The sequence below is a fragment of the Pistacia vera genome, unplaced genomic scaffold (assembly GCF_008641045.1).
Source record: "Pistacia vera cultivar Batoury unplaced genomic scaffold, PisVer_v2 Contig58, whole genome shotgun sequence".
NCBI lineage: Eukaryota > Viridiplantae > Streptophyta > Magnoliopsida > Sapindales > Anacardiaceae > Pistacia > Pistacia vera.
The window spans coordinates 189,344-200,119 of NW_022196423.1; the positions used below are offsets into that span (position 1 = coordinate 189,344).

At 36.7% G+C, this 10,776-nt stretch overlaps 2 protein-coding genes across 2 annotated transcripts; one reads left to right on the plus strand and one right to left on the minus strand.

Annotated features, from left to right (window-relative positions):
- Positions 1–381: 381 nt before the first annotated feature.
- Positions 382–2,058, plus strand: LOC116109413 (calmodulin-like). The gene is made up of 3 exons (XM_031395630.1): positions 382–510; positions 1,754–1,834; positions 1,921–2,058. Exons 1-3 carry the CDS (start codon positions 382–384, stop codon positions 2,056–2,058), a joined length of 348 nt encoding a protein of 115 aa, XP_031251490.1.
- A 5,088-nt stretch (positions 2,059–7,146) lies between these two features.
- Positions 7,147–10,410, minus strand: LOC116109405 (calcium-transporting ATPase 12, plasma membrane-type-like). The gene has a single exon (XM_031395626.1). It carries the CDS (start codon positions 10,331–10,333, stop codon positions 7,304–7,306), a length of 3,030 nt encoding a protein of 1,009 aa, XP_031251486.1. The 5' UTR covers positions 10,334–10,410; the 3' UTR covers positions 7,147–7,303.
- Between the last annotated feature and the right edge of the window lie 366 nt (positions 10,411–10,776).

Below are 10,776 nucleotides of genomic sequence, written 5' to 3' on the forward strand. Positions count from 1 at the left end.
TGATGGGTATCGCGACCAGTGCGTCAGGTCGTGGAATACGTCCACTTCGATGCCAAATTGGCTTATTACCCTCTCAAGTTCTTCCTCGGTGAGTACCAAGAAAACCTCAAGAGGGATGCTAGGAGCACCATGCGGGGACGGGCTGGTTCCCTGCTCAGGTCTGGTATCTGAGGGGTCCATTTTGCCAGTCTGCAAAAGCGACAAGCAGAGGGAGTATTTTGTCTCCATACGCTATATTGTACGATGACATGGGAGGAAATAAACTCCCTTAAATCCTAAATAAATACCCTAGCAAATGGCGGCTCAAACCCGATGCAGACGACTAGTCTCCGATGGGTTACCGGAAGACCGACGCCATTAACTCATGGAAAAAATGAGATGATGGCAAGAAAACTCTTACCTCTCGGAGTACGACAACGGTGTCTGCTTCAGATGCCGGAAAAATGCAAGTTTGGAAGACAAAGGTTCTTAGCCTGCGAAAGTCTTTTGTTCTCTGTGAAAAAGGCTTTGGTAACTTTGCTTGAGAACGATTTGTGGTTTTTATTGCGCGTGGATCGGCGTTTGGATTTCCCAGAATTGAAACGACGTTCGAGCGATAAAGGTTTCTTACCGTTGATCTTGGCCACGTGTCACTCATCAGCGAGGAAGGGTGAGCGAAACGACTGGATAAAGTCAAACTTTCACCTTTCCAATTGAAAAGCTTAAATGACGGCCATATCTCTCTCAGAGCATTAATTGCGTCTCAAATCTTCATTTAATGCTCTGGTAAGGTGCACCATTCCAGTGCATATTGCATTTAATGTCCTGATAAAGCGCACTGTTTCAGCATGCAAGGCATTAAATGTGATTGGCTGGCATTCGCCACGCAAGGGGCACACCTGTCAGCGCAGGGATGGCTTCATTAAATGCCTTCTTGTTACAGGAATAAACGGGTGACGTCAGACGAAACCAGGTCGCTCATCCTTGAGTATGCGAGGTCGCGCTAGTGCAAATGCCGCTCTGACCTACTTTCGAACAGATTAAAGTTTTCAGAAATCATCTAACCGCGGCACGACCTGTAGTTTCCAAGGTTCAATCCTTAAACCTTAAAAACTAGGGGGCTTCTGTTATGCCTAAAGATATAAGGGCTGACGTGAGGACCCTTTAGCCCGCAAAAGTCAGATCATTGGAACAGCCACCGTCTGCTTCTGTCAGAACAGTGGGAGCGCGTCAGGCTAGTCAAGAGACTGTGGTGCTCCCACGTGTCCAATCCATGCTCTAAATAGCGCAAATCACTCTGGAAGGTGGGCAATATGACATAAAGAAGGATTTGCACGGATAATCCCACCAACTTGCAGATTTAGTGATGATTGCCTCAAGGCATCTAATTATAAATTAGGAATTCATCTCTCATTAAAGGGATTCGCACATTTTTCACTTGATTAATTACTCTCTCTTTTCTTAATAATTGATACCTTGTAATATCATTATAAAGTCAGTCAGCTAATAGCGACCTGACCCCTATCATCAATATAAGCATCAGTGGACGTAAGACTTGCTACCTCAGCATCCGAACCACTTTAAAAACTGTCTCCATTGCATTTACTATCTCTCATCCATTACTTTCACGTGTGATTTCGGAGCCCCCTGCAACATTTCGCACGTGCGTTTCGTTGGTGCAAAATCTCGCATCAACAGTAACTAATCAGGTCATTACAAATACAGAAAAAAAATCGTTGATCAAGAGTGATATAACTACTTGGTTTATGTATAGGAATGTGAAGCGGAAGAGGAATTGAGAGAAGCCTTCAAAGTATTTGACAAGGATCAAGATGGTTACATATGTCCTAATGAGGTTCAGATCTTCAAAATCTCAACTTATAAATATAGATACAGAATATTTATAGTAATTGTTTCTTCTGAATATGTATGTATATGCAGTTGAGGCATGGAATGTTGAACCTGGGAGAGAAACTGACAGATGAAGAGGTAGAGCAAATGGTTAGGGAGGCTGATCTTGATGGTGATGGTCAAGTTAACTACGAGGAATTCGTCAGAATGATGATGTTGGGTTTTTAATTCATTCATCAACCTCCTTCACTTTATCTTCCTTAACTTATGTACTTAAATTAATATAACATATGATCGATCCATACAGAGCAAAATGACTCAATCGCATGATAGGAACATGGGTTTTATATTCACTATAATTATAATAATAGAAATTCACCTAAAAAACAAAACAGGTATGTGTAAAGGAATATATGCTTAGTTTTTTTCTATGATCCTTTGTTTATTATTGTCTGTTAATAGTTTATTATTATTGACAACCATCTTTTGGATCTAAGATCTTAGAGTTAATTTAAGAGAGTCACGCATCCAATGTCAGTCCTTGAGCTACAACTTCTATCCATCAAAGTTGTAAATAGGTTTTAAACATTATTGCAAAAGCATATATGTCTAGTCTCAAATATTGGGAGAGTGTGGTAAATCGATCAGAATAAAATTTGTTAGGCAATACTATCTCCTTTTTGGGAGCTCTTCTTCTTCCTCCTTTCTAAAATCTCCACTAAATTAAAGCAAAAATTTATTTGCATATTCCTAAAACAAATATGTTTTGTAAAAGAGATATTGAAAATAGTATCTCAACTTCATACAATGGTCCAGTAAGGTTCCCACCATCGTCACTTTCATAATATTTATTCAAAATCTAGGGCTTCGTTTGTTTCAGTTTTGGGAATACTACTTTTAGTATTCCCAAAAAAGTTAAACAGTAAAATACCCAAAAACTCTGATTTTTGGGAATACTACTCCCAATATTATTCAACTTTTTTAAACCCTTTAAATTTGATAATTTAATTAAATACCCCTAAATATTTTTTTAAAAATTGCAAAAACACCCCAGTAATCCACATTTACCAGATTCCAGCTACCACTGTTGACTAGAAAATATGGCTAGATTTGGTCGTTGACGGCCAGATCTGGCCGTAGATCTGGCCTTTGCCGACCAAATCCACCATGGATTTGGTCAGAAAAGGCCATATCGGCACACGACCGGCAGGATCCAGCCGGTCATGCGTCGATATGGTCACTCCAGCCACCCTCCGGCGGTGGTTGTCTGCTGTCCGTAGTTGAGGGTGGGTTGGGGGTGTTTTCGTTAACTTTTAATATTTTATTATAGGGTTGTTTTTGTAAAGAAATAAACATAAGAGATATTTTATTAATTTATAAATCTTACATTGTAATACCCGCCCAATTCAACTTTTTTTCACCTTTTTTCAAAAACTTTCCCCAAAACCTACAATTTTGAACCAAACGGAGCCTAGAGTACTGATTCAAAATCCAATGTTCTGAAAACCGGATCGGATCGGTCGGTTGGATTGGTCCGACCGGGTTTCGGGAGGAAAAAACGATTAACAAACTAATAATAACCGTTCTCAACGATCAAACCATTTTAAATCGCAAATAAACCGCATAAATAGTGGAAGACCGGCGGTCCGACCGGACCGGACATAAAACCGGTCCAACTAAAATGTTTCCTTTTTTTTTTTTTCTTCGGCTTCAAAAATCCACCTTCTCGAGCTTAGAATGTGAAGGAAAAAAAAAATAAAGAGAAGATCTGAAGAAGTAGAAGAAGAAAGAGAAGAGGAGGTGAGAAAAGAAAAGAGAATATGGAAGAAGAAAGAGAAGAGGACAGGGAGAAAGAGAGGAAAAAAAAAAAAAAGACGAAGGAGAAGATTGCAGAAGAAAGAGAAGAGAATATGGAAAAAGTAAGGAAGAAAGAGAAGAGGACAAGGAGAAAGAGAGAGAGAGAAAAAAGATGAGGTGACAGTTGAGAAGAAGAAAGAGAAAATAAGGGGAGAAAGAGAAAAAAAAAAAAAAAAGATGAGGTGACAGGTTATATATATATTGTGCTGACATTACCGGTTTGACCCAGTTGAACTGTTTACACCAGAAACCGAATCTTTATCCGATTTAGAATCCAATTCAATTTTTAAAACATTGTCAAAATCCCCAACCTAATTATTATTCATATAGACGAAGGTTCTTAATAGTTAAGTACATTTTAGTCTCTAAGGGTCTGCTTGAGAGTTTTATGGTAGAGATTATGAGGGTAAATCATTATAGCGGTTTTAAAAGTAAACTATCGTAGCAGTTTTGAAGGGTTTTTAGTAGCGGTTAACACCCAACCTATGCTTGAGAGTTTATTTTCTAGCGGTTCTAACAGTTTTTTAAAATGATAAATTTACATATATGCCCATAAAAATACCTCAACTCTAACTAGTACTTTGGACTTTTGTTTTTTCAATTATAAGGTAAGAGTTCTTTATTTGTTTTCTACTTATTAGTATTTTATAACTTCAAATGTGATAAAGTCTTTTTATCATTCTTCGCCATTCTTTGGAGCATCTAGAATGATTGAAAAATTGTAACTTTACTTCTCCAAGAAAGCATCTAGAAATGAGATTTTAATATTTTTTTTTTTTTTATGATTGCTTAAAATTGTTTTACATTTAATATAGTTGAAGATGTGCATAATATGGTTAATCTTTTTTTTTTTTTGGATGAAATTGGGATAGTTTTATAGTGGATAGGGTATTTGTGGAATAAAATTTTAAAACCAACCAAAACACCCCAATTTGGGGTGTTTTTATAAGCCTCTCAAAAATATAATACATTGGTTCTGGGGGGTTTTTGAGCCAGTTAAAACCAGTGCATAAAAAATATGGCAAGTAATGGTTTAAAAATACCTTAAAAACAGTCTAATTAAAAACCTCTCAAAACCGATGAAAAAAAAACTCCCAAGCAGACCCTAAGGTTCAATCACCATATAGACGAAGGTTCTAAATACTTAAGTATATTTTAGTCCCTAAGGTTCAGTCACCATAATTCAGTAGAATTTAGGAAAAATTTTGTAAGTTATAAGAGAAATAAAAATTTAATGAATTGGGGTATTTTAGACTTTTATGAAGAAAATTTAAACATTGCTAACTAACCGGCAAGGATCTGAGTCTACCGGAGCAACATGTATTTAACTCATTTCTTGAACTTCATTAGTACAAATTTGTCCCCCTTCCTACTTTTTAAATTTGGCAATATACACCTTACGAATAATTTCCAGTCCCTCATAGTTTGAACTTCTATTATTTTTACCCCTCCATAATCCACTCTTTTTTTTAATTAAGTACATTTTAATTTATTATTGTGTCCAAGGCCTTTTGGTCGTTTTGGCATCCGTTGTTTTGGCACAAATATTTTTGGTTCTTGAAAACAAACAATTTGAAATGAATTTCTAGATCCATGGATTTAGCAACAATGTGAAGACGGGTATTTTATTTTACCCCTTCGTCAGTTTTTCAATCCAAATTGAAGATTGGAGGGGTGTGACTATGTCACTATATACAAGGGCGAACTCAGCCCCTTTGAGGGTAGGCTTGGTTTAAAAAAAAAAAAAAAATTGTTTATATATACCTACAAAAAATTACTAGTAATATATATATCCAGGCCTACCCTCAAAATTTTTAAAAATGAGAATTATTACATATATATATCTAGGTCCACAAAAAACCTTACTATTAATATATATATTCTAGGTCTACATCATATTAAAAGTTTAAAGTTTTCTCTACTGTTCTCCACGGCTTCACCTGCTTTTATGAATTTATCCCATAAATTCTTTACTCTCTCATTCTCTCTCTCTTTTTCATGCTATTTGCTCTTAAAACTTTTGAATACTAAAATTATTGAAGCTTTCACTACGCAAGGTGTCACAATTAGCTCTGTTTTTTGTTTTATCAGTTTTAGGTATATATATTGCTCATTTCAATTTAGTTTATTTTGAAGTTAAATCATGTTTTTTTTTGGAGGTTTTTTATTCTAATTTGATGGGAAAGGCATAGATCTTTTGAATTTGTTTTACGTTTTGTGTCTAAGAATGTTCATGCTTTTCCAAATTAAACCTTAACTATATTTTATTGGACGTTATTCTTCACTCTTCATGTACTACTTTCCCACATTTCAAACATCACTATTTAGTTGCTCAAAATTATTAAAGAAAATTGAGTTAGTATCTATGTTTATACTAAGAAAATTCTTTTTTTTATTATTATTAATTCATATTAAAAGTCAACGCAATGTTGACTTGATTTAAGTTTTGGTTGACTTTAGCTTAGGCTAGGTTTGATCAATGTTATGAAAATTTATATTATAATTTTTTGAAGCAAAAAAAAAAAAAAAAAAAAAAATCAATTAAAAGAAAAAAAAAGAAAGAGAAATAAGAAATTTGTGTAAAATATTTTTGGTGGATTGTGGTTGCTGTAAACTCTTTTGATTATATTAAATTTAAGTGAATCATTATATTCTCGTAGTTTTTTGCTCTCATCACATTGAAGAGATTTTTCTAAGTAAAAATTTTCTTATGTTCCCTTAAGAATTAAATGTTATTTTCAACACATTTACTAAAGATTTTGCTTCTCGCAGATTTATTCAAGTTGAAAAGTATTGTTTTACTGTAATATTTTCTTTTAGATTTCTGAAATTGTATTATTTTCTTTACTTATAAAGTTCGGTGATTTTTTAGAAGTTTACACTAATTGTTTGGCAAACAATGACAGAGTTGCAGAGGCCCTTGCTCGACAAAAATCCTGGGTCCGCCACTCTCTTAAATCACACAATTTCCATAGTGAGCATCAGAGCCTAATTTCTAAGAAAGGCAACTATTAATCAACAATATTTTTTCTTTTGGAAAAGAAAAGTTCGAGTGAAAAGCAGCAAACAGTGTCTATAGTACAAATTATGAGAGCTTTTTATGCAATTGGTTTCCATTTAATTTTCTTGTTTTCTTTATAGTACAAATTCGAACACCAATTATTGTAACCTTGTCTGCAGCTATTTATTTATTTCATAGTTAGAAATTAATGATATAGCTAATTTTGAGTTTGCCTGTAGTATATTTGTCATTCTTCGGTCTGCGTAACCTTGTATTCGCTCAATCATAGGTTTCATTACGTTAAGTATGAAATTAGTCATTGAGCAGAATATGTTTGTGAAAAGGGCCCAGAAAATTAATTACATGAGTCTTTGGAAGAACTTATAATGCACTCTCATGTATGAAACTGGATAGAAACTGTATTCAATTTAACAGTTGAAGTACTAAGAAATCTGTGCTATAATAATTTGCTTTTTTGGACAGAACATAAATCTGAAAGAGAGTCATTTATTGAAATGTAAGTTCCATCCTATTTACTTCTGGAAAACTAAAGAAAGAAGAAAAACTTCAGACTCTGGATATGGTAGATGCTCCTTGCTTGGAAAAGAAGAGGAACTATTTTCCAGAAACTGGAATCCACTTCACGAGCCAACCAATCAACCAGGACATAGCAGCAATGCAAACACAAACACTCCATTGCTCCAAATTCAGCCTCTTAGTGTTGGCAAACTTGTTCAGAAACTCCACCATCAACACTTGCAGAATTAGAGTAGTCCCAACAATCCCAATAAAGAGTTTGTTCTTGTGCAGCCCCTTGAATATGTTCTTCTCCTCCAGGTTCCTTGCATTAAACTCATTGAAAATCTGGCAGAAGACAAATGTGTTGAATATTAGGGTGTTCTTTATCTTCTCGTCCACACTGAAGATGGATCTTCCCTTGAACTGCAGAATTAATAGCACAATTACTTGATACAAAGCCTGAGCAACAAGGTTCCTCCACATGACCTTGGTTATGAGAGGCGCAGATCGGCCCACAGGTGGTTTGGTCATAAGTTGGTTGGTGGGTCGTTCGGTAGCCAATGCTAAAGCTCCCAAGGTGTCCATGATTAGATTCACCCACAACAGCTGGACAGCAGTCAACGGAACATCACCAGAAGAAACTGCTGCAATAAAATTGATGACAAGGGCTGCAACATTCACTGTGAGCTGAAACTGGATGAACTTTTGAATGTTGTTGTAGACACACCTTCCCCACCTCAAAACAGTCACCACAGAGGAAAAGTTATCATCCAAGATGATTATGTCTGAGCTTTCCTTTGCAACCTCAGTGCCTTGGATCCCCATGGAGAGCCCAATATCAGCTTCCTTTAGAGCAGGTGCATCATTTGTCCCATCTCCTGTAACAGCTACCACATGACCTTTCTTCTTCAAGCACTGTACCATCAAAAGCTTGTCAAAAGGAGACGATCTTGCCATTACACTGATTTTATCAATCTTTGCCATCCTTTCTTCATCAGAGTAATTCCTGAATTGAACACCTTCTACTACGGCTTCAGTATTCAAATCTAAACTAGGACTGAGTATTCCACATTCAATAGCTATAGCTTTTGCCGTGTGGATATTGTCTCCAGTGATCATTCTGACATTCACTCCAGCTTTCTTGCAGGATTCTAAAGCTTTACCCACACCTGGCCGACATGGATCCTTCAAACCAACGAGTCCCAGCAAGGTCAATCCAGATTCTTCAAGCTTCTCATGAGTTTTCCCGTTTTCTTCTGCAACTTTTTTGTGAGCAAAGGCAATGCATCGCAGGCTCTTAGCTGCCATACCCTTAATAATTGTCCCAATTTGCATTCTTTCTTCACCATCAATGACTTTCATCGTACCACTTCTGTCATAATAATGCGAACACATGGCCAGTATCATCTCGGCAGCTCCCTTCCAGTGTGTGTGAACAACCTTTTCGTTGATCCTCCTCATCAAGACACCACTTCTCTTTTTCTCTGAATTGAAGGCCTCTACATAGATTATGTCACAATTTTGTTTTGACACATCCAGGTTCATTTCCAAGTCTAACACAGCCCAGGAAAGTATTGCTTTCTCAGTTGGACTACCAGATATCTCAGGCGGTGAACCAGAGTTTGACTGATAAACAGTACCAATTGTGTTTAGACCAACCCCTTCTTGTAGCAACTCATAAACGTTAGCAGCTATATCCGTATCCTTCATTGCTTCTTTTCCAACCCAAAACTCTGTCACTTTCATTTCATTCAAAGTGAGCGTGCCTGTTTTGTCTGTGCAGATTGTTGTGGCGGATCCCATCGTTTCGCAAGCAGAGAGTTTTCTAACCAATGCATTATCTGCCATCATACGCTTCATAGAGTATGCCAGAGTGAGAGTAACAGCCAGAGGCAAACCTTCAGGGATTGCAACCACCACTATTGTAACTGCTGCAGCAATAATTCTCAGAACTGCATTCATTACATCGTCAAACTTTAACTTGCCGCTGTTGAATTCTCTGTCTCCTCTTTCATCTGTGGTGTTGCCTGTGAAGTAACGAATCAACATAACAAGAAGGACCAGCACAGCTACTGCCAATCCAATCTTTCCAATATAGGAAGTCAGCTTGTTCAGGCGAACTTGCAGTGGAGTCTGCTCATCCAAGTCACGGCTAATAGAACTCATCATCTCTCCCCATGCCGTTTTCATACCCACAGAAGTGATGAGCATAGAACCATAACCATCTGTGACCTTTGTGCCAGAAAGCAAGAAAGGATTCTTGCTGCCATTGATTTCAACATGGTCACTTTCACCAGTCATGCTAGATGCATCCACCTTCAAGGAGTGACCATTCAAGAACAACCCATCAGCTGGAATTTGATCGCCGATCTTCAAACACACAACATCACCCACTACAACTTCAAAGATTGACACGGCTTGGCGCCTGCCATCTCTCACTACTTCAACTTTTATGTCACCAGTCTCATCAGAAAGCTTCTCAAATTGTCTATTTTGATTGAAGTTACTCAAGGCAGAGACAATTACAACCAAAAACACAGCAAATATAATACTGCTGCCATCATACCACCCTTCTTTCAAGCCATCTTCTTTAATTCCGAAGGCTAGAGATAGTATTGCACAGACTAGAAGTATGATAATGGTCGTATCTTTGAATGCTTCATAAACAAAACTAAGAAAGTTTTTTGCATCTGGCTTTTTATAACAGTTTTTACCAAAAGCATTCGTCCTATGCAGAAGTTGAGCGTCATTACCTGGGACACCATTCTTTTCGTCGGTTCCAAGAATTGCAGCAACTTGCTTCACTCCTCCAAGATTACTCAAAGATTCGAAGTTCTTCTCTTTCACCATGGTAGTGAGTATTTTCTGATCAATGTCGAGAAAATAAAGTCCAGCGTCATCGTTTTGCAATGCTCTACCGATATCAATGGCAACATAAGAGAAGGACCGCAAGATTTGGTTGTTGCTGTCTAGAGCTATCTTTGACAAAGAAGCAAGAGCCCTGGTGAAGCGAATGACATCAAATGCCAATCTCCACCTTCTTTTATGGAGTTTTGCCCGAGCCAAGAGACTATCTTCTTGGTCACAGATTTCTGATTCGTTGGGTTTTCGAAGCCTCAAAGACATGGTAATGGAGGGTTGAAAAGTTCCGGAATGGTGTAAATTGGATGAACAAAAATAAATTGGATGGAAAAAATAATGGATTGAGATGATAACAACAAATCAATCAAGAAAGATAAAAAAAGTAACAGAGAAATAAAGACAACTTTATTTAAGTAAGAAAGTCTTAGGTGAGAGTAGTGTATCTAAGATTCATCTATTTATAATAGTTAATAGAACATACTTTTTTTCCTAAAACGTGTTTAGTATAGGAAAGCGTGTATAATAACTGCTCATATCATGTTATTTTAATTTCCCAAAACATATACATTATTGAAATCATGATTTTTTAAAATAGAAGGAAACTCATTCCTGTTAAATGAAAATTGAAGGTTAGGGTCAAAAAATTACCTAAAACATGTAGTTACTATACCACGGTATCATGAAGTTCGTGTGCGAAGTTAAGTCCA

Bases quoted from the DNA above. Each gene is read 5' to 3' on its own strand.
- LOC116109413 (XM_031395630.1), top strand. From the start codon at position 382: ATGGCAAGAAAACTCTTACCTCTCGGAGTACGACAACGGTGTCTGCTT. The intron at 511-1,753 runs GTAACTTTGCTT...GTTTATGTATAG, and splicing joins TCTCTGTGAAAAAGGCTTTG to GAATGTGAAGCGGAAGAGGA. The intron at 1,835-1,920 runs GTTCAGATCTTC...ATGTATATGCAG, and splicing joins GTTACATATGTCCTAATGAG to TTGAGGCATGGAATGTTGAA.
- LOC116109405 (XM_031395626.1), bottom strand. From the start codon at position 10,333: ATGTCTTTGAGGCTTCGAAAACCCAACGAATCAGAAATCTGTGACCAA.